The 23,677-nt window shown below is 45.0% G+C and overlaps 2 protein-coding genes across 13 annotated transcripts in view; both read left to right on the forward strand.

Moving 5' to 3' along the window:
* Nucleotides 1-6,368, forward strand: part of LOC133379191 (protein bicaudal D homolog 2-like) — a 39,080-nt gene extending 32,712 nt beyond the window's left edge. For all 8 annotated transcript variants that reach the window (XM_061613957.1, XM_061613958.1, XM_061613959.1 and 5 more), the window contains 4 exons: nt 442-1,209; nt 3,165-3,316; nt 4,216-4,420; nt 5,663-6,368. In XM_061613957.1, coding sequence (XP_061469941.1) covers nt 442-1,209; nt 3,165-3,316; nt 4,216-4,420; nt 5,663-5,668 — 1,131 coding nt within the window. In that variant the 3' untranslated portion in view covers nt 5,669-6,368. The remainder of the gene's footprint in view (nt 1-441; nt 1,210-3,164; nt 3,317-4,215; nt 4,421-5,662) is intronic.
* A 13,587-nt stretch (nt 6,369-19,955) lies between these two features.
* Nucleotides 19,956-23,677, forward strand: part of LOC133379193 (5'-nucleotidase domain-containing protein 2-like) — a 30,317-nt gene continuing 26,595 nt past the window's right edge. For 4 of the 5 annotated variants that reach the window (XM_061613967.1, XM_061613970.1, XM_061613969.1 and 1 more), the window contains exon 1: nt 19,956-20,343. In XM_061613967.1, the coding sequence (XP_061469951.1) occupies nt 20,043-20,343 (301 nt within the window). In that variant the 5' untranslated portion in view covers nt 19,956-20,042. The remainder of the gene's footprint in view (nt 20,344-23,677) is intronic. The other variant, XM_061613966.1, reaches the window with a different exon arrangement.

The raw sequence follows: 23,677 nt of genomic DNA on the forward strand, positions 1-23,677 counted from the left end.
AGCTGGCTCTTTAAAGCCTGAATGGAAACTTGGGACCTGGCTTTGGCAGACACTATAAAGGAAGGATTTGTCCCTTCTGCCTTGACCTCTCTAAAAGGGGCACAGTTTAGGAACAGAATTAAGCAGTCTCAATCTCCATGGTAAGCCTACAAAGCCAGGGCTGTACTTCCTCACTCGCTCTTGCCTGTTTAGAGGGCCCCTGCAAGCTATTCCAGGGCTCAGCCCCAATTCAGTTCCTGTTTTCTGTGTCAGGATTTCACTCTGCAGCATACATGGTGCTGTTATAGACAAAAAGTGCCTCTGAGCATATATAGGCAATTTAAGAGTCCTCAGCTGTGGGGTTTAGGTTTCAGCTAGATTTCACTCCCCTCCCCATGTCTTGTATTTGAAAATGTTAGCACTGAGGTCCTTTTCCTCCTCCCAACTTGTGTATGTCGTTAGGCAGAAAATGAGAAGGCCTCACTTGCTTCGGACCTGCAGGAGCTCAAGACGCAGCTGACCAGCACCAAGGAGGCTCTGACCCAGCAGCAGCTGTGCAACATCCGTCAGGTGGAGCAACTTCCAGCCTTGGATGCTGGCCCTGGCTGTGGGGGGGCTGGTCCATCACCCGGTGAGAGGAAGCGCTGCCATGAAGAGTTAGAAAACGCCAGGCTGGTAGCCCGACAGGGGAGGGAGGCAGCCGCCCAACTAGAAACAGAGTTGCGGGTTGCCAGAAGGATGGCACGTGAGTGTCAGTCACGGCTGGCTCAGGCCCAGGAGGAACTTCTCATTTTTTCTGAGGAGATGGCAGCTCTGTACCATCATGTCTGCGCCTACCACAGCATCACCCCTCAGCGTGTTGTGTTGGACTATTACCGGGAGGGGCATGGAGCCCGAAGGGTGTGCAGGAGGCGGTCCTCCCGAAAGCTCCTGCTCACGGAAATGGAGACGAGTAGTAGCGGGGAGCAGTCTCCAAGCAGCAGCCCCGGTTCCCCCTGTGGCTTGGAGCCCCTCAATGTGACCAACCTGGCAGCTGTCTTGAGAGAGCAGCTAGGGCACCTCCAGGTGGCGCTGTCCCGGGTGCATCAGCAGGGCCCAACGGGGCACAGTGCCGAACTGGAGCGTGACAAGGAAACCCTGGTGGAGGAGGTGTTGAAGCTGAAGTCCCTGTTGAGCACAAAGCGCGAGCAGATTGCCACCCTGCGTACAGTGCTCAAGGCCAACAAACAGGTGGGTGCAGGGACACCTGGCTGTGGTGCAACTCGGTGCTCCTTCCGGTGAAAAAGGCAAACTTGCTGCTAAGTTTGGGAGCGCCCTCTGCTGGTGCAGTGGATACTTGTTGGGAGATGGCCTGCTGCCAGGCGTGTTTTCCTGCTCTTACCGCTGCCTCCCCTGCCACATGAAGCAGGTGGAGGAGATAGAATGCAGTTCTACTAGGGCACTGAGATTTTATTTTTGGAATATTTTGTTTACACTGACTTCAGCTTAATGCTAACCTGAAGAGCTCGAAGTCACAAAACAAATGTGATCAGGGCTATGAGTACTTGGTGCTTTAAAACTAAATAAATCTTTGCTTAGGCAATAATTCTGCACCAAGCAAAACAGAATTCTGTAAAATGCAGAGTTCGGCAATATTTTGCATGTTTTCTTCTGCCTATCCTGGGGAGGGGCAAGGATTTATGAAGCATGAAACCTGACCCCCAACTACTGGGAGCCCTACTCGTCCTCTCCCACCTGGCTTCTGATTTCAACAGGCATTGCCCATGTGCTTTAAAACATGTTCAGTTATGTAGTCCATTTCTATTATATTGATGTAAATATTCTGAGGGTAACCCTGGACATGATGTGGGTGGCATGAGAACATATGCCCTTACATTCCATTTATTTTAATGCTTTATAAGCTGCTTTTTGGGAAAGCCCTGAAGTAACATAGGAGAAACATTTGTAATAATAATTAAAGAATCAAATAGCAGCAGCAGAGCAGGACAAGATTCCAGAAAACCAGATAATCTTAACTGTCTGGGGAGGCAAGGTACAGATCTGTCTAAATAATAAGGTGGTCTTCACTAGCCTCTGGAAAACTGAAAAGAAAGGAGCTAAGTGGGCCTCTTCGGGGCAGGAGTTCCAGAGTCTGGGTGTAACAGCCAAGAAAGTTTTGACCCATGTAACCACCAACTGCACCTTAGATGGTGGGGACTGCAGAGCAGAGCTCTTTAGCTAAATATCCAGATAGCAGCCTCTGGCCTCCAAATACCAGCACCAAATTGAAGCTCTGTGCATGGACTGACAGCATCCAGTGCAGACCAAAGAAATATACTTAGGTGACTTCTAGCAGCCCTGCCAACAAAAACTGAGGAATTGTGTCCCTCCTCTTTGCTATTTGTCTGGGAGGGGTTTCTCTCCCCACCCCAGCTGCAGTGCAGTGGCATTTTTAGTTTCCCATCCCCATTGTGTCTGATCCATCTCGCTTTGGACTGCACCTCCTGCTACCACTTGCACTGGTCTCTTCACAGTACTGCATTGCTAGCAGCTGCTACTGTCCTTACAGCATTTGCAGCACAAGCCCTGTGTAAGGCTGTTGACAGGCTTTTCTCTTTCCTTACAGGCTTGGGAAGGCAGGCAGACAGAACTTGATCCCAATGGAGCAGTGTTCTGGGCGTTCTCTATTCTAGCCTTAGAGTTCGCATACATAAGGCTGGAAGTTGGAGTGTTCTGTGCACAGATATCAGGATGCAGCAGTCCTGTGATATATATTTTTTAAAATCCTTTAAGCTGCATTCTGGAGCCTCCTTGCTGGACCATCTTCTCTTGACGTTAAGTCAATGGCCAAAGCAAGAATGGAGCCTTCCATTAATGTAGTTCTAGAGGTGTCCAAGCTTGTCTGATCTCTGAAAAAAGGTGCCATGTGCCCCCAGTTGCTGACTTGAAAGTGAAGTTGCCTCTTGAAGGGTACCTTGTTAGCAGGCTGGTAGCTCACTTGTTCTGAGATTGTTCTGGGGGGTAGGAGTGGAATTTCTAGCTGCCTTTTTGAGTGCCAAATGCATAGTGGGATGTGTGGGGAAAGGGAGTGTTCTGTGTGTGTAAGTGATCTTTGGACTGCTTTTTGCATATGGTGGAGGGGAGGGTGCTTGTGTGTGATGAGATTTTCTGTGCATTATCTGAGCTTTGGCAATCTTCCTTTTTAGACAGCAGAGGCAGCCCTCTCCAACCTTAAAGGCCAGTATGAAGGTGAGAAGGTGCTGGTGTCAGAGACCATGGCCAAGCTGCGTCATGAGCTGAAAGCCTTGAAGGAGGATGCTGCTACTTTCTGTTCCTTGCGTGCCATGTTTGCCAGCAGGTGAGGAGCAGGGCCTACTTGGGTCCCAGGGAGCTGTGTCTGTGGCAGAGAACAGGGAGTGGGATGGATATAGGAGGTAAGCCACCTCTTGAAATGGGGTGTGAAGTGGTGCTAGTTGGGTGTTCAGCCTTTGCTCTACTGCTGTTCCTGTTTGATGCTGGAATAGCGCCACTATCATCCCACAAGTGCTGAAACTGGGAACTTGCCACGTAGACTGGGAGAGTCCACTAACAGTGAAGGGCACAGCTTGTGGTCTAGGAAATCTGTTTTCACATCGCTATTAATGTCTCTAGAGAGACAGGAGAAGTTGTTTAGCCCTTGGAAGTAGCACAAGAGAAGCCACCCAGGGCTGAACTAAAACAAAACTCAAAACTTGTGCAATAGGTGAGTCATAATTCAAAAGCTGAAACTTAGTCTATATATCAGCGATGCGGAACTTGTGGCCCTCCATATGCTATTGGACTCAACTCCCATCAGCCCCAGCCAGTGGCAAGCGCTCAGGGATGATGGGAGTTGTCATCCAACAATGTCTGGAGGGCCACCAGTTCCCCATCTTGCTATATATTATGCAGCCTGCTTAGGTTCCTCTTATTCTGCATGCCCTCCACTCTGCTATTTCTCTCTGTTCTGAGATTTCAGCAGAAATTGCTTGTGCTTTTTCCAGTATACCTTTGCAACCATAACTGGGAGAAAACTCTCTTTATTTATAAAGAGAACCACGATTTCAGCAAGTGGAGATCAGTGTCCACTGGGGCATCTTCTGATTTCCCCCCTCCCCCAGCACTTACTGGGAACTGCAGTATATAAAAAACACTGAGACCTGGTGTGAGGCCTGTGAAGGGTTCTGTAGAACTGTCCCTTCTTGACACTTGCCATGAACTCACCACCTCCGTCTCCAGGTGTGACCAGTATGTCAGCCAGCTGGATGAGATGCAGCGGCAGCTGGCTGCTGCTGAGGATGAGAAGAAGACACTGAGTTCGCTGTTGCGCATGGCCATCCAGCAGAAGCTGGCCCTCACACAGCGGCTGGAGTCCCTGGAGAGCCCAGCTGAGGTGCCACGGAGCAGTAGCAGGAGGGCACTCAGACCAGCCAAGGGCAGTGCGGTAAGGATAGTACAGACAATGAAGTTCTGGTCTGTGAGGGAGGTGAAACAAAAGCCTCCAAATCTACTGACCTGGTGAAGATGTGACACGGTCCAGTTGTCTTGGTCATTGGGAGAGCCCCAAAGGTGGTTCTTCAGCATTTCTCTCCCTTTTCAGGACGAGTGGGGAACCTTTTTGGCCTGCCATGGTGACTGTCCGGTGGGTGGTTTCACCCACCTATGTAAAGGGGTGGCGGGAGATTCAACTCCCTTGCTGATGTGCAAGGGGGTTCAATCCTGCTTACTACAGGGTTCAGGTGCACGAGCAGCCAATCCGACGGTGTCTCTGCTTGGCCCACCCGATGTCAATATGATGGCAGGTGTGTTTGGTTTGGGGACCAAATGGGTAGGCCTGATGGCTCAAATTTGGCCTGCTGGCTAGAGATTCTACACACCTCCTTTAAAATAATGTTGGTGTTAACTCTTTAGTTAGATCTACACCAACGTTCATGCCAAACTACATTATGCAAACTTGCTTCTAATGGTGGGCCCAAACTTCCCATTCTGCAGTGAAATATGTAAATGCCATAGGAGTGTATGGACAAGTGGAGATAAAGGGGTATGGATCAGCATTGAGTAGTCTTAAGGCATGAATGGAGACACTGAGAGAGAAGCAATTAACTAGGCTAGGTGCAGGGGCACTGTTACCTGAATACTGGAGCATTTCCCAAACACTTTCCCCAAAATCTCTCCTTGAAGGCTGGAAATATGCTCCCATCCAGAAATGAAAGCACAGTCAAAATTTAACATGCAGTGGTAGGGTAGTAGTCCTGAGCATGTGTACCATGACTGATGCATAACTAGTGTATTTGCCCAGGTTTAATTACTCTCTTGCTGCCTTGAGTAATTACTTCCATGATGACACACGTGGGAATCAAGCTTCCCTTGTGGTCCACAGGGTGATAAGAGTCTTGGTTTTGGGCAACGGCAACCCTCCCACCTTCCATAATTGAGAGCTAGTGTAGCGATGGAGCCTGAGGTGTAGACAGTGTCACCTTTGTGCATTCACTCTGTGCCCTTCAACCATCAATAATATTAGGGGTAGCAATACCGGTCACTAAATGGACAAAGTGGCGTATCAAATGCTTAGCAGTAAACAAATCCATGCCAGGGCCAGCACAGGAGCTGTAGGAAAACAAACAGTACTTTTTAATGTATCTTTCTAACCTTCTCTCTTCTCTGCCCTCCCTGCTTCTTCTTTCAGAGATGAGACAGCCAGTATCTGGTACAGGATTTCGAGGCAATTCTAATTTGGCTGTTCAGTGTCTCCTACTGTGGTCACAGGACTCCAATCCTTTTGTGTGTGTGTAACAGGGAAAACCTGGCACCCGCAAGCTGCAGCCTATCAGGGGGAACCCTGTACCAGGAGGAGGAGGAGGCCTCCAGCCAGTGCTTGCTTCCTGCCCTCGTGCCTTAAGACGTCTTTGAAGACACGCACCATTTCTCTAGATTTGCCTTGGTGCTGACTTTCCTCAGTGCCTCTAACACTGTGTCTTTTTGTTAGCCCTAATGGTGGTGACGCTGATGTTTGCCTTAACGACCAGGGCTGCCGGCTTTGGGTCTGGCTGAGAAAAGATGGGTTCTCCCACTTCCCTAAATGTCCTTGCCATGTTGTATTCACTGGGCCCATCACTTTTCTGTCTGCTGCTCCTCAGCCCCCGCTTCCCTGCCCATGGGGTTTTGCACATCGTTAATGACTAATTGCTGAATGCGCAGGCTGAGGGGAGAAGGAAAACTAGCACCATACAGTCATGAGATGTCTTTTGGGACTGGTACAGCAGTATCTTCTCTCTTCCTTCCTATCCCATCCCATCCCTACCAGTGTAAGTGTATGAAGCAATTTTGTTTATAATCCGGGGCTAGGTGAGCCCTTGGTTGTTTGCCTCAAATAAATAATTGGTTTTCCTGCATCCCTAGTCTTTTTTCCTTAATGGCAATTCAGTGCATTAAATCATACAATTATTACAAAATCTCAAACAACAACACTGGTAATACAGTAAAGAAAACTTCTTATATGTTAGAATATACTGCTTAAAATGCTGTTGCAATGGAGGTTTTGCATCCATTAATTACAGTAGCAAGAATGGATAATCTAAGTCAGGGATGGGCAACCTGTGGCTCTCGAGGTGTTGGACTCCACCTCTTATCAGCCCCAGCCAGCATGATCAGTGGTCAGGGAGGATGGGAGTTGTATTCCAGTGACGTTTGGAGGACAAGAAGTTTGCCATCCCTGGCATAGACGGAAGCCACAATTTTAAATACTACACTTACCCATTTACCTTCTAAAATCCAGAAGCATGATCTTCATCTCTGCATATTCTCACAGCTTCTCTAACTATTCTCCTATCTTTGGTATACTTGTTTTATTTATTAAATTACATCCTAGCAAAGATGGTTACATAATACATTCCTTCCTCTTTCTTTTCACTTACTGACTTGACAGTTAAAGGATTACAGATGTCACTAGATCTCTTGGGAAGGACTCTCTCTTACATTAATTTCTTTAGCCAAGCTTTTGTTGGTATAATCTTGCCACAAGTGGATACAGATTATTTTTCTGTATCGCTTCCAACTTCTGTCAGGATATTTCTAAAAATCTTATTTAATTGTGAAGGTGTTATGGCTGGTGGAGATAGCTTTCTCTGTGCAAGGAAAAAGATGTGTATCCTTCACTTTAGCCAAAGCCTGTAGCCTGTCTGGCCATGGTGCAAAACTTTCTGAAAGCGCCTTCTGTGCTTCAAGCAGATTGTGCCAGGCACGGGGTGGGGGTGGGAGGAAAAGGTTTGTTTGGGCCTCTGTGTGTGTATAAACAAAACCAAACAGACCATAGCCTGAAGACTTGCTGCTAGAGGGAACTGTGTCGGCAGGGCTGATGCCCCCTTTTGGCAAAAATGGAAAGCATATATAGTGTTCTAATTAAAGCCGGAGGCTTAGCTATAGCCCCCTCTTGACTGTACATTTAGTGACAAACCAGGATCTTGCTGCTGTGTTATGTGTCAGATGGGTCTCAGCCCTTCACTTGGATCTGTGCTGTAGCTGTGGGAGCTCTACAAAAGCGAGGGCTGAGGAATAAGAAATGTTCTTATGTGTAACAGATCTGGTATTCTGCCTTTGTATACTGGAGTTAGAAACCTAGTATGTACAACCAATCATGCCTCGGGAGGGGAGGTTCCATGTAGTGGTGCTTCCTCATTAGTACATATAAAGTATTTTATTCATAAAGCTTATATCCCACATTATCATAAAACTATCTTAGGGCTAGTCACAAAATGCAGATCATTAAAAACAACCAATAGAACAATTTCAGGACAGTTGATCATAATATAAATTCACTAACAGGCAAAAAACCCTGCGGTTTAAGAATGTACCTATAGCCCACAGATATTTCTATCAAACTTTAAAAAGCAGGGAAATTGGGCAGCTATAGTGAATGCACCAGGGGACTGCCCTACAAATTTGTAAAAATACAAACAATTTGGGTTGGTCTTTCACAGTCCAATCCACTTCCTGTGTAAAGGTAAAGGTGTCCCTGCACTTATAGGGTGACGTCTTGCGACGTTTACAAGGCAGACCGTATATATGGGGTGGGATTGCCAGTTCTTTCCCCGGCCTTTCTTTATCCCCCAGCATATGCCAGGTACTCATTTTACTGACCACGGATGGATCGAAGGCTGAGTGGACCTTGACCCCTTTTACCGGAGATTCGACTTCCTCCTTCCGTTGGAATCGAACTCCAGCCGTGAGCAGAGCTTCAGCTGTGTTACCGCCACCACTCTGCGCCATGGAGGATCTTTACTTCCTGTGTAGCTTGGAAGAATATGGGAACATGTGCTTCTCAGTGCACATGTGAGTGAGTGGTGGCAACATCTGCCATCTCCAAAGATGGAGAATTACATTTTTGTATGTTTGTCGGTGTTCTTACTTTGCTGCTTCCGTGTGTTTCTACAGAGAATCTAATCTAGACTATTATATTCCCTCATTATTCATCCTACAAACCTGTGTCAAAGTTATTAATTTCAAAGCCTTTTTATTGGTCAATGCCATATGATGATGAAGACAGCCTTTTGTGTTTCAAATTGGAGGTTATGTCCTATTTCTATTTTGGGTGCATTAACAGTTGAATCTGAAACTGCAGTTTGATGTAAAATCAGACTGATTCCAATATGTTGCTACTTCAGCAATGACTCTAGCTGTTGGAAAGAAGAGGATGCATGTTTTCAGCCTGCTACGTTTAAACCATTTCATTTAAGGCAAGGTGGGCACGGTCAATTAAAAACACAGAGCACACCTAGAAGTTTACTAGAATATATTTCACCTCCCACTGTTTTATCTTGTGCAAACTGAGGCACTCCTGATGTCCACTGGAGACTATTCTGCAGAATAGTCAGTGCCATTATTCCACGATTATTTTTGGAATTTTTTTAGTGTAAATTTTGAAAAGTGTTGCTGGACTTCATATATTCACAGAAATAGAAGCAAAAGAAAATGATTTCCTATAGGAAACTTCACTAAAGTTGCAAAGGAAATATTTAAAGACATATTTAAAGTGACTATCTGAACTATGTCAACTGTCTTAATAATGTTGCTTCCTCCCTGCTAAAGCAAGATCAGCACAGCACGCCTTGTTTCTATTTGGGCTGAATGCAGGTGTTGCCACCCCTCACCATATGTTCAGAGGCACATGTTACCAAATTCTTCCAAGCTACACAGGAAGTGGATTGGACTGTGAAAGACCAACCCAAATTGTGTTTGCATTTTAACCAATTTGTAGGGCAGTCCAATATCTCAGAGAGGAGATCAGGTCTCCTGCTCCCTTGGTGCATTCACTACAGCTGCCCAATTTCCCTGCTTTTTAAAGTTTGATAGAAATATCTGTTGGCTATAGGTACATTCTTAAACCGCAAGCTTTTTTGCTGGTTAGTAAATTTCTCTTCTTTTTAATCTGGGAGGTAAGAAATGGGATCCTGTCCAAGTTTGCTGAGAATGGATTGATTATTTGCATGCTTATTGAGTTCAGTGGGATTTACTCCCCTGCAATCATGCTTACGATAGGTGAAACTGACCACGGGATGGGGAGGAAGGGCAGAGGGGAGGAGGGGGATGGGAGTAGGAAGGAGGGGGAGGGGAGGAGAAGGACAGGTTTGATCATTTGCATGTTTATTGAGTTCAGTGGGATTTACTCCCGTACAATCATGCTTAGGATAGATAAAACTGACCGGGGGGGGGGAGATACGGCTGGAGTGGGCAGGGAAGGAGGAAGAAGGAAGGGGGGAGGAGGAAGGGAGAGAAGAGGGGAAGGAGGGGAAAGTCAGGTCTGATCATTTGCATGCTTATTGATTTCAATGGGATTTACTCCTATGTAATCATGGTTAGGATAGGTAAAACTGACCATGGGGGAGAAGCAGGGGAGAGGAGAGGGAAAGGAGAAAAAGAGGGGAGCGGAAGGAGGGGGAGGGGAAAAAGATGGGATTGGAGGAGGGCAAAGGAAGGGGCAGGGAAGGGCAGCTTTGATCATTTGCATGCTTATTGAGTTCAATGGTATTTACTCCCATGCAATCATGCTTAAGATAGGTAAAACTAACCATGGGGAGGGGGAGGGAATTGGAGGGGGAGAAGGAAGGAAGGGGCAATGGGGAGGGAATAGGGAGGAGGAGGGAGGGAGGGTTTGATCAGTTGCATATTTTTTGAGTTCAGTGGGATTTATTCCTGTGCAATCATGTTTGAAAATGGAAATGGATTGCCTTCAGGTTGATCCCGACTTATGGCAACCCTATGAATAGGGTTTTCATGGTAAACTGTAACAATGCCTTTCTCCGGGGCTGAGAGGCAGTGACTGGCCCAAGGTCACACAGTGAGCTTCATGCCTGTGTGGGGATTCGAACCCTGGTCTCCCAAGTTGTAGTCCAACACTTACCTGGGGGAGGGGCAGGGAGGGTAGGAGGAGGGGGAGGGTAGGAGGAGGGGGAGGGTAGGAGATTGGATGGATGGGCACTGGGCAGAGGGGAAGCCCTTTCCTTTCCAAAAGGAAAATATTGTGAACAGTATTATTGCTTTTCAGGGTTTCCTTCACCTTTTTATTCTACAGCAGGCACATATAGCCTCCCACCTAAATTTAAACCAAAGCTGTCCCTGGCCACATCCACACCAGACCTTTATTTCACTTTAGACAGTCATGGCTTCTCCTAATGAATCCTGGGAAGTGTAGTTAGTGAAGGGTGCTGAGAGTTGCTAGGAGACACCCTGTTCCCCTCACAGACCTTCAATCAGAGTGGCTGACTGTTAAACCATCTGGCCACTGGAGCTCTCTCAGGCGAATAGGAGTCTCCTCTCAGCACCCTTCACAAACTACACTTCCCAGGATTCTCTGAGGGAAGCCATGACTGTCTCATGTGAAATCAAAGTCTGGTGTGGGTGTGGCCCCAATTAGCCAAGCCAAGCAGCTGTTAGTCTGGCTTTTAGAACACTGACACTTGGTTCTAACTGAGCATGCCCGACATTATCATTCAGTTCAATGTAAAATTTATTAAATTTATTAAAAATCAGCTGGGCATTTTTTAAACTTTTAAACTGCAGAAGATGAAGGTCAGAGTATGGTCCAAGGTCAGTAATAGGAATACAGGTCCTCTGTGAACATGGCTGATTTTTAATGAATTTCAACATATTATGAGAACTCTCAAGAGCCAGTGTTGTTAAGGTGTTGGACTACGACCTGGGAGACCAGGGTTTGAATCCCGACATAGCCATGAAGCTCACTGGGTGACCTTGGGCCAGTCAATGCCTCTTAGCCTCATGAAAACCCTATTCATAGGGTCGCCATAAGTTGGAACTGACTTGAAGGCAGTACACACACTAATGAGAACTCTCAGAGAAAAAAGTCCAAAACAGGTCTGGGTTTTTTCTCTCTCTCTTTAGACTTTGGACTCTCAATTCTTTCTGACTGTTCTGTTTATCGCCATGAAAATTGAGAGGGTTGTTAAGGAAGCATTTCTGAGTTCAGGACTGTAAGTTTTGTAAGGTTCTGTTTTGAAATCAGCTTATGGGAAGCATCAGAATGGCATGGGGGTATTTTCAATTTAACATTGTGGAATGTGGAAAATCCACGTTGGCTATAGTATACAGCCACTCTTGCAGCTGTATAATTTCAGCATGCATTCACCCTCCATCTGTCATCTTAGTTATCGTGACCAATGTTGTTCATTCAAAAGGCCTGGTAGGAAATAAACATTTTCCCCTAGTGCTGGAAGCTAGCCAATGTAAGTACTAGGCTAGTTTCAGTTGGAAGACTGTTGCACAGCTAGGATGCCATCACCAAGTAGGCCCTGTCACAAACTCCAATGACCTGAGCTTTCTGTGGTAATGGTATAACCAGCAACGTCTTCCTGGCCTAGCTGCTCTCAAATCACAGGGAGAACAATACAAGGGGAGGCACTTCTTCACATAGCTGTAGCTTATGTTATTTAGGACCTTGGAGACAAGAATTAACATATGAATTGGGCTTTGCAGGAAACAGCTAGTGCAGATGTTTAAGAACCGGTGTTATATGGCCTTGCACAGCTGCTCATGTTAAAACCCTTGCAGCTGAATTTGCAGTAGCTGCAATCGCTAAGCCATTTTAAGGGCAGCTCCACGTTACAGTAATATAAACCATCCCTTTTCCAGAAACACCTGGTGAAGCAGCTAGACCTGGAAAAGTGCATGCTATGACACTGCAGTCACTCGGGCTTCCAGCAACAAAGTGGAATCAAGCAGCACTCCTTCAGAGTAGGTCACTCACCTAATTCCTGACTCGGGGATTATCTGTCAAAGACATGTGTCTTGGTGAGATTTAGCTTCAGTTTATAGGCCCTCATCCATCCCATTACTATCACTAGGAGGGATGTTTGAAAACTACAACTTGGGTCTAAGAACTAGTTTTCAACCTATTTGCTTTTGATTACCTCCCAGGTTCTAAGAACATCTTGCAAGACACTTAGCAGGGTTACACGCTTGTGGAAGAAGATTAGTACTGCAGCGCAAATGCTGTTGCAACTCTTGCAGTACAGAGCCAGCCCTTGGGGAAAGGCAGTTCACGGCATGATGTCAGCAAACAGGAGAAAGTTATGCTTGATCTAGAGAGACAGATATTACTATTGTACTGTGTCGCTGGCTGCTGAATGTGACATAGGCTGTGTCCACACGGGTGTTAACGCATACATGGATTGTTTATGTATTCCTGTTCGTGTGCATTTGTCCATTTGCAACTGCTTTTGGATTTGTTCTGAAATCTGTTTCCCATCCTCACTACTAGGTTGTGTTCAATGGGATGTATTTGCATTGTATATTGTCTCCCCCCCCCCAATGTGTACTCATAAGTTCTGGAAACCTGAAATCCATTGTGTGCATGCATGCAGGTGGTAATTTACCTGTGGATGCAGAACTTTTTAATTTTGAAATACTAGGTTTCTTAGCTATCATGTAACAGTCAAAAATAGCTTTTTTTTAAAAAAGTGTGTGTCGCTCTGTCAAGAAACTTGAGGTCTGTTGTACCTGCAAGGGCAATTTTTAGTACAACTTTTTTGTGCAAGAGTAGTTCTGTGCTAAAGAACTGTTTTAAAAATAAAAATATTGTAAATGTGCCTTCAGCAGCAGCTAGTAGAAAAAGGCAGGCTGCATCCTTTTCTTTGGGTTGATGGAAACAATAGGAGAAAGGGGCATGGTTATAATCTGTATCCAGCAACATGTCACTACATATGCAAAAAAAGGCTGCCCGCACAATGCACTACAGTGTGTCCACAGCTGTGTAACATGTGATTTTATACTGGATTTTATTCTAGCCCTGGAACATGTAGATTTTGTATAAAAAGTACATGGTTACTGTATTGAGTTTATAGTTCCAGAGTGGGAAAAGCCCACACTTGCAGTCTGTTCCTTGCAGATATTTAAGCAGAGCACATGCATGTCAGAGGTGGGGCCAGCAGCATGTCCCATGCAGAATGGGACTAGGAATTCTTCCTTCATGCAATGCCTATGTGAAGGGGATCATTCACCTACATTCATTCCAGTCCTCAGGTAGAATGCCATAGCTCTTGTTGCCAAAATGGCACCATTTCATCCACAAGAGGGCAGTAGTAGCAAATTTAGTAGTGTCAACAATCTTTAGATAAAGTCAGGGGAGAGGGAGCACAAAAGAGTCCAGTGAGTGCCAGACATGCTCCCTACTCATGGAATACTGACTGGTGTGTGGGTGGAGGTGGACGGAAACAGATTCTCCTGGAAGAAGGCATGACTGACTGGACTAAACATGGGACAACACTCTGCAGCATTTTGTTGCAGTTTCCACTTGTTAACGGTCTGGTTTGGCCCCATCTGCACTATACATATAAAGTAGTATTACACCACCTTAACCAGCAATGGCTTCTCCTAAAGAATCCTGAAAACTAGTTTGTTAAAGGTGCCTAGAGTTGTTAGGAGACCCTTATTCCCCTTACAGAGCAACAGTTGCCACAGGGAATAGAGGTCTCCTAACAACTCTAGGCACCCTTAACAAACTACAGTTACCAGGATTCTTTGAGGGAAGCCATGGCTGTTTAAAATGGAATAGTAGTGGAGTAAATGTATAGTGTAGATGGGCTCAAAATCTAGCTTATGTTGTGAGCTGTCTTGAGGCTTTTGGGGCTGAAAAATGGGATAAAAATGTTTTATATAAAATAAGTGTTCAGATTGTCTTTTGGCACTAAGTCTTTTAGCAGCTTGCTCATTGTTTGGAGAAGAAATGGCCTGTCAGCTTAGAGGCTAGCTTGATTGTAATTGTAACTGAAACAATTAAATTTTACACCTAATCCTGTAATTGTTCTCAACATGCTTAGTATCCACAAATCCACTATCTGCAGACAGATGTTCAACAATTCTCCCATCTAATTGTCCCATGGGCCAACAAATCTCTCAGTTAATAAGAATTTTACCAGATGCCATGTTTTTTTTTAGACTTGTTCTGACACATGCTTGCAACAAAGTTCAACTGAAGGCAGTAAGACTTAAATCCTGAGTAAGCACAGTTAGGACTGGACTCTAACGGTAATTTTCTTAGCATATCTGTGCAGCCTGCAGTAGGAAAAGTCTTAGCAAAAAGAAAGTAGAAACATTCTGTGGCTCTGGATTCCAAAACATCTGCCAGCGAAGCCAAGAGTAACCCAGTGGCGTCACGCGGGGGGTGCGGACTGCACCAGGTGACACCATCAGAGGGGGGTGATTCTCAGCTTTAATTTTAAAAAAATTAAGTTTCTAGGTGGTCCGGTTCTGGAGATATACATAAAAACATCAGCCGCCCCCGTTAAATCTTTTTTTAAACTACTGTATAGCACTTCGTAGCTTTAACCCTGCCCGTTCAGGATTGCAGCCAATCAGTGAAGTGTTTGTTTGACCTGTGGCAGTGTCTAGTAAACCTCATTGCAAGGCCAGAAAATGGTGGTTTCCCCCCCTGCTTATCTGAACATCTCATAAATTGGGTAAGTATATACATTTCAGTTTTTTCCCCTCTTGTGCGTAGGAGTCAGATCCTGGGCAGTGTTTTCAAAACCTTCCCAGTACTTGCTTTTGCTAATCCCATATGTCTAGAGTAAATCCCATTGAATTCAATAGGATTTACTTTTGAGTAGACATGGTTATGAATGTGCTGAAAATCAATGGGACTTGGGAGTGAATGTAAAAAAGAATTGTGTTTGTGTTCTCTTTCTGTCCCCCCCCCTTTCAGTCCTATTTTAAAGCAAGTAGGCAGGGCTTACTTAGGTATTGCAGTTTTTATTCTGTAGGAAATTAATACTGATTTTTTAAAAACTAATACTGATTTTTCTGCAATGACCAACTGGTTTGACAATAAACTATTATATGGGCTGTATGTATTTATACATCTGCAGTGTGTGTGTGTGTAGTCTGTCCAACAACCCTGTGAGGTAGGGTTGGAAACCAAGGCAGCTCACAACAAGAAATAAAGCCATTTAAAATCCAATAAACATAAAGCAAGAATAAACAGTTGGAAAACAGCCTAAAGAGGCATGATTCTGAATTTTGGGTTGGGTGAATGAAGTTTATTTATTTATTATTTGATTTATATCCTGCCCTTCCTCCCAGTAGGAGCCCAGGGCGGCAAACAAAAGCACTAAAAGCACTTTAAAACATCATAAAAACAGACTTTAAAATATATTAAAAGATCTTTGAAAATATTTTTTAAAAGCTTTAAAAAAACTTTAAAAAAAAAAGGCTTAAAAACATATTAAAAAGCAATTCCAACACAGACTCAGACTGGTCTCAACTTAAGTCTCAACTTAAAAGAACAAGTTGAAAGAACAAGTTCCTTATCACTTGAGGCTGTAGTTCTCTGCACACTTCCCAGTTTGAGTAAGCCCCATTGAATACATTGGGACTTGCTTCTGAGTAAACAAACATCGGATTGCACTATAAATATATTTACAGATTGTGTAATTCATAAACATATTTGAGAGTCATGTTTATATAAATATTTCTTCATACTGTGTCCCAATAAGTATTTGATTTCACACTATGGTTGTTGATGATTTTTTCCTCTACATTTTAAGTGTGCCCTTCTTCCTGGGGGTGGTCATGGTTCTCCATTGTTTTCATCCTGAGGGGAGGATAGGCTGAGAGATGGTGAGTAGCACATTTAAGGTCTCTTCATCTCCCTCCCCTTTTTAATTTGTATTTATTTTATACTTCTCCAGTATCTTCCCCTGGCTGTTTTTATGTATTTAAATATTTTTAGATTAAATAAATAGGAAATCATAATTGTGAACCTCCCTAAAAGCAATTTACCTATACTTATGTTTTGGCAAAGTGATGGTGTGAAGGCATGCTGGTAGAACAAGAGACCATGTTTGAGGCATGTTATAAGGTGTTTCAGGACTTTGTCACACATTACTTTTTGAGACCTGTAGATTCATGTTGGAAAGAACACGTGCACGTATTGAATGGTGGCTTGGGTGCTGTTTTTTCAGTCTACGCTGCACGCGTAGGGAAGGTGATACGTCATCTGGCAGCTAGCTTCATAACGTGAGAATGAAAAACATTTGGATCACCTTCACTTGTTTTTCTCACTATTGAGACCACTTCATATATTACTTTTTCATACACAGAAATTTAATCTTTGTATAGGAAAAAGTATTTTGTAAAATATGAAGGACAGTGGCTGCCCAGTCAGTATAACCACTGTACAAGATCTACTCAGCCACTGTAATTACCTTTTTGTTTTGAGTGCCCTGTTGTCTGGGTCTTGGTCCAGGTGTGTATCCAACTTTGATGTGCTTATGGAAGGGGTGTGCAAGTAGTGCCCCCCCCCAAGTGTGGAGGCTTGGACAAACATTGTGTTATGGAAAACCAAAGTCTCTGTGAAAGTACATATTTGGGAGTGCCATCAGTGTAATCCTAAACACACTTAATAAATAATATCGAACTTGCACGTCGCAAAATATATTACGGTCATGTCCATAAGCACCAGGAGGGTAGTCGCCCAGGGGATCTTAGTCCCTCTGCTTTTTTGGGAGCAGGGACCCTATGTCTCCAAGCATCCTACAGTCAGCATGAAAAGGGAGTGTGTTAGTTACTGAGAAGAGTCTTCTAATATGCTTCCTTGCCTTTCCTGCTGACTGGAGCCAATCAGAGTGAAAGGAGGTGAGTCAGCCACTGTGAAGACTCTTCTCAGTTGCTAACGCTCTCCACTTACATGCTGGTTGGCTCCTAGAGATGTTTGTTGTTGTGAGAGAATGCATTAACAAAGATCACTTTCCATAACTGTAAGGAGGTGTGTCTACACGCAAGCATCCCAGGTCCCTAAATGAGGGGAGAGAGCAGCCATAGGGACATAAGCAGATGTCTTATATCAGGGGTTCCCAAACCTTTCTTCTACGTAGACCACTTGAAAATTGCTGAGGGTCTGAAAGTATCTGAAAATTTACTATGGGCATATGCAAGATAATTAACTCCCATTAGTAATAAGAGCAAGAATTTGAGCTGTGCGTATGATATTGTAATTCAAAGGTGTAATTTTAATTTTGCTAGTTGTTTATGTCACTACTATTGCCATTACATTCAGTGATATATGGGAATTACGATTTACGAGTAACATTAGTACAAAAAACATTACTAAGGATTCTGTATGGTCTGATACGGGAGGAGGTCCATGGGGGTGACACCATGAGTTACCGCACCAGGTGACACCAACCCTAGTGACACCACTGTTGAACTTGCATGTCACAAAATATATTACGGTCATGTCTATAAGCACCAGGAGGGTAGTCGCCCAGGGGATCTTAGTCCCTCTACTGTTTTGGGAGCAGGGTCCCTATGTCTCCAAGCATCCTACAGTCAGCATGAAAAGGGAGTGTGTTAGTCACTGAGAAGAGTCTTCTAATATGCTTCCTTGCCTTTCCTGCTGACTGGAGCCAATCAGAGTGAAAGGAGGTGAGTCAGCCACTGTGAAGACTCTTCTCAGTTGCTAACGCTCTCCACTTACATGCTGATTGGCTCCTAGAGATGTTTGTTGTTGTGAGAGAATGCATTAACAAAGATTGCATTCTTAATCCAGGAGTAAAAAAGGGTGTATGTGGCTGCAACTAGCATGAAGGGACTCTGCACTTCTGAATTTTCTACTAAACAACTGATAAATACCTATGTAACTTTGTGTCTGGAGACTTATTATTAAGAATCACTTTCCATAACTGTAAGGAGGTATGTCCACACGCATGCATCACAGGTCCCTAAATGAGGGGTGAGAGCAGCATAGGGACATAAGCAGATGTCTTATTCCACGGGTTCCCATACTTTTCTTCTACATAGACCACTTGAAAATTGCTGAGGGTCTGAAAGTATCTGAAAATTTACTATGGGCATATGCAAGATAATTAACTCCCATTAGTGATAAGAGCACGAATTTGGGCTGTGCGTATGATATTGTAATTCAAAGGTGTAATTTTAATTTTGCTAGTTGTTTATGTCACTACTATTGCCATTACATTCAGTGATATATGGGAATTACGATTTACGAGTAACATTAGTACAAAAAACATTGCTAAGGATTCTGTATGGTCTGGTACGGGAGGAGGTCCATGGGGGTGACACCATGAGTTACTGCACTGGGTGACACCAACCCTAGTGATGCCACTGCTACTTCCTGTCTTGTACAGAACAGACCTCCAGGTGAGATGGTATCTGCAGGAAGTTCTTTCTTACAGAACACAGTGGCCTACTGGGTCTATAAGAGGGGGTATTATCATTTACATTTGTCGACAAGAAAGAATTCTGACAAAGATAATGGGAAATAGGATAGGGAGGGGTGGTGGCAACTTCAGAAGTGTGTGCCTGCACCCAGAGCAAATGAAGAGGGATGTTCCAAAGCCTCTGTTGCTGTTCACATGAAGAAAGAGATCTCTATACCTAGGACCACAGGCGAGTCAGTGTGCAGAATCACTGACTATAAGTAACTGCTGTGTAAGACCAATATATACATTCTATACCAGCTATCCTGAACCTCCAGACTTTTTTTTTTTACAACTCTAATGATTCCTGATGGGAGTTGGAGTCCAAAAAAATCTGGAGGGCTACTAGGCTGTTCTATACTTGCATGGCATAAACAAAAGACAGTATGACCTGTCTGGAGGTCAATCTGTGAATCACCAATAGACCTAGATGCTTCTCTCAGACAGAGGATGACTGTATGGTCTGGTACGGGAGGAGGTCCATGGGGGTGACACCATGAGTTATCGCACAGGGTGACACCAACCCTAGTGATGCCACTGGAGTAACCATTGGCCAGAGGAAGAATGGGAGATGCCATATCCTTCTCTCTTCTTCCCTTTCCCCGCCTCGCTGCCTGAACTGAGAACAAAGACGCGAAGTTCTTGTAGCATGATCTTAAGCATATTTTTAAGGAAGTAAATCCCACTGAGTTAAAGGGGACGTACTCCTTAGTAAATGCATTTATGGACTAGTCTCCGGGTGCAACCTCGTGCACGCTCTTACCTCGGAGTAAGCCTCATTGATTTCAATGCGATTTACTTCCATGTAGGCATGCATAAGATCCGGGCTGTAAGGTTGCAGTCATATGTACGGTTACTTACGTTGCGAGTAAGCCCCACTGAACTGAGCGGAACCTACTTCCTAGTTCTTTCTGTGTAACAAGCGATAACTGCGCGACTATCACGCCACGTGTTTGTTCGCGAGTAGCCCGCCGTCGTGTTATGTTACGTCTTGCAGCCAAAGTCTTGCAGCAAGTCTTTTGAAGACACGATTATAGCAAAAGTTTTCATGGACGCACTGTCCCCGTTTTGAAGATGCCACAAGCCCGTTTAGTGAATCCCATTGAAATGAATGGAGTTCCTTCCAAGAAAAGTGGAAGAGGACCTGGCCGCAAAAGCAGCAACTGAAGCTAATATTCCTTGCGAAGCGTTTGAGCGAGCAGCGGCCGCCCGTCCTGCTCCTGGCCCTGCCCCTGCCGGGGCGGAGCCACCTCTCCCTGCCCCGCCCTCTAAGCTGGGGGTTTTTTCTTCGTCGTCGCTTGCACTCGCAGATGGGTCTTCCCAGACGACTCGCCGCGCAATATGGTTGGGGCCTCCGTGCGCGCCGGGCTGCAGCTGCGCCCGGCGGTCTTCTCCGCCCCCTACTGTACCCGCTTTGGGACGGAGGCATTCGGTGTTGCGGCGGCAGCAGCAGGCGGTCCGGCCCCCCAGCCTGGGCCGCCTTATGGTAGTCGAAAACCACATGCACGACAAGTCGTGGGAGCGCCTGCGGCAGACGCAGATCCAGCCGCCCGAGACTTTTCCAGTAGCGCTACGGCTCCTGGGGTGGACAATAAGAGCTTTCTATGGGCGCGCTATGGGGAGATGAAGCGGCTGGTGCAGGGTGAGCCCATAGCAGTGGCGGCGGAGGGGAGAGGCTGTTCACGGTGTTCCAGAATCATCTGGGGGTTGTGGTTTTAAACTGGGTCTAGGGCATCCTGGGAGATCCCACATCCTGGAGGTTGCTGTGGAAAGTGGAGGAGGTCCCAAACTGTTTTCCACCTCCCCCATTGTAACGCCTCCCTACTCCCCCCAAATTTCTCTCATGGCTTTGCTTCTCGGTATTCTCCCAACCCATAGGATCCCCATTTTCTGGGAGACGCCAGAACACGCTTCCTAATATCCCCAAACATGAGGCTTTCTTAATTGTTAATCCGCTGCTGCGCGCAATCTCTTATCCGCAAATTTCTCCAGGCGAGCCCAAGGTCTACTTCTCCTGTCCCTGTTTGTAGGTTCCCCAAATTCCCAGGTGTGTGCACACGCGCGGTCGTGCACGTCTCCATCCTCCCGCATCCTTTCTGCCCATCCCTCCTTCCCTCCTCATTTCTCTTGGTCCGCTCTACCCGTCTAAGAGTGCCCTTCCTTCGGCACCTCCTGTAATCCCTTTTCTAGCATTTGATTCTTCTAACACATTTTCCACCACTTTTTTCTAAGTGAGAATTACGGCATTTTTTTTGTCTATTGTGATGAATCCGAGCTTCCCATTGTTTCTCTCCCGCCCCTGAGTATGGGGTCTGCCCTGTAGGCTTAATTCCTTTAGCTGGCCGTCAAGCTGGATCGTGGGCTCCCCTCCCCCTTGTTTTGCAGGGATGTGTTGGTGGGTGGGGGGAGCGATCTGCTTTGTGTCTGGTTTCCAGGGCAGAGCTTTGGAAAGCCGGAGGGTGGGAAGAAATGAACAAGATCAACAACAGGGCTGAAATGACATAGGAAGGCTAACGTTTATTGTGGCATTAATCTGTTAGTCTTTAAGGTGTAGCAGACTTTATCTGATTAACTGATTTAAATTTGTATGCTGAAAAGAGAAGCAGCAGCAACTATTTGGAAGAAAATAGTATCCTTTCTTTGTTTTTAGATTAGGCATCCGTGTGTCTGGCAGGCACCATTCTGGAAGTCATTCCCTCCCGTGTGTGGGGAAAGCATCTTCTAAGATGATACCTTCCACCCATGATTTTAGTAAATATTTGCATATTAAGAAGAAAATCTTTTTCTTTAGATCTGCCTGATTAATGGGGGAGGCGGAGCATCTTTTAAAAATGTCCAGAACTTTTTAATCAGCTGTACGTGGTAACCCTGATCACCACCAATCCAAAGATGGATGTTCTAATGTCTCAAAACTCTGCTGCATATTCTTTCTATTTTCCTTATGAACTTCAGTTACTGGGAGAGCCCCTGAAATCTATTGAGGGTTAAGGGAGAAATAGTACCATTTAGAGTGTCTCCAAAGTAAGGATTAACATTTTACCAATCTGTTGTTCTTTCAGTCAGGGATGGTCTGTAGCTGTAGTGGTAGAGCTGCTGCTTCCCTCCCACCCCTTTCCTCCATTTTTCTGGGATCAGGATATTTATTAACATTGTCTGCAACCGGAGATGGGGAAGAGGCACAGACTCAGGGGAGGGTTTTTTTATTGTTTTAGAAAACCTGTTATGAACCATTAGGAAAAAGAGAAACTTTCTAACAATATCAACATTATATTACCACCTTTATGGTGCCCCCCCAATATATATCAGCAGCTTCATAGGCTCCATTCACAGTCATCCTCCCCCCCCCCTCCACACCCTCAGGTAAGGGGCTGGGAAAGATCCCCGTCTGAAATCCTGGAGAGCTGCTGACGGTCAGTGTGTCTAGAGACAATACAGAGCTAGATGGCCTGACTTGGTGTAAGGCAGCTTTCTGTGTTCTTAAGCTATGAAGGTTATAAAAGCATGTGGGGGTGGCAGCTTGTGACCCCCTTTTTATAGATGTAATTCTGTGGAATTGAAGATTTTAACAGTGTGTTATCTATGTAGTTATGGTGGTAGCTTCACATTAATCCAGAGTAAAATGGTGTGCTTTGGTATATTTTGTGCAGCATTCTTGTATTTAAAATAGTCTTGCGATGAGAGTGGAAACAGTTATTTAGATGCACAAAAGGGATAAAACTCCTGCTCCTGATTCCTGATTTTTCTTCTTCTCCCAAACGCTACAAAAGTTGCCACGTCTCTCTCCCCTCTCTTCTTCCTCCTCCCACTGCCATTCCTCTGCGTTACACACAACTATGCACCAAACAGCTCCTTCCTTCCTTCCTTCCTTCCTGGGCACTGCCAGCTCCTTCCCCTTGATCTGTGGCATCACCAGGCACAACAGAGTTTAATTGCCCCCACCAGGCTGTCTGGCCCAGCAGTTCTCTCTATGCTTTGCCTGTTGCCGTCAAAGATCTTACTCATTCCACTTATAGGATGATGCATTTGCTGAATAGAGTGGTTTTACTTCCCGCTTAACCAGTTGAAAGGGAGAAGATAGGGGAAAACAGAGGGTAACAGTCGTGTATTCCGTGCTCCGAGATTAGCTGACTCATCACTTGGCATAAAGCAGGTTTGACATTAGTGGGTAATAGGGACACTATATCTTGTTGTGCTACTTGTTCAGTGCTCAGTACTGTATTCTTAAAAGCCTGGGGGCTGTGTAGGCAACCTCTCTCTCTCTTCCCGCCCCCCAAACAACTGAAGTTGCAGAAGCAAAGGGGTGACAAAGACCGTTATTAGGAGATTTAATCCTTACTATATAGGATTTCATGCTGTGACTGACTGAAAGCTGGGAATATTTTGGGGAAGCAGCTACTATCCCTTGGGGTCATCCCTGTCCCAGCGTTTGGCATTCCGAGGTATGTTGCATTTGTACATGAAAGCTCAGTTAAGCCACAGCAACTTTTCCTTCATGTGTTTCTTTAATCTTCGTAAAAGCCATCCATGCTAATACCCCGTCTTGTGGCAGTGAGTTGTATAGAATAATTTTGAGTTACATGACAAAATGCTTCATTGTCAGTCCGTTTAATACGGTGATGCAAGCTTTCTTATTATGAGAGGGGAAGAAACATTTTCCCTCTCTCCATGCACATTGTTTATAATTTTATTATTGTTATAATAATAATATTGTGTTTCCCCCTTGGTGGCTTTTCCTCCTATACTAAGGAGGACAGATTCTTCAGCCTTTTAAAATTTGTCTTATTTAGCAAGCTAGAAGTAGAACAAAAGACCTATAAGCAGGGGGGGTTTGGTAGAAAAGGGACCCTGGGAATCAAGGGGTTATCCCTTCCCTCCCCAACTGCCACCTCTCCCCAAATCCCCCATAGCAATTAAGTTGAGGGGGGGGAAATCCTGTTTACATTATTTCTTTGTTTCTTTATTATTTGATTTATATC

This window comes from Rhineura floridana, chromosome 3 (genome assembly GCF_030035675.1).
Source record: "Rhineura floridana isolate rRhiFlo1 chromosome 3, rRhiFlo1.hap2, whole genome shotgun sequence".
NCBI classification, from domain to species: Eukaryota; Metazoa; Chordata; class Lepidosauria; order Squamata; family Rhineuridae; genus Rhineura; species Rhineura floridana.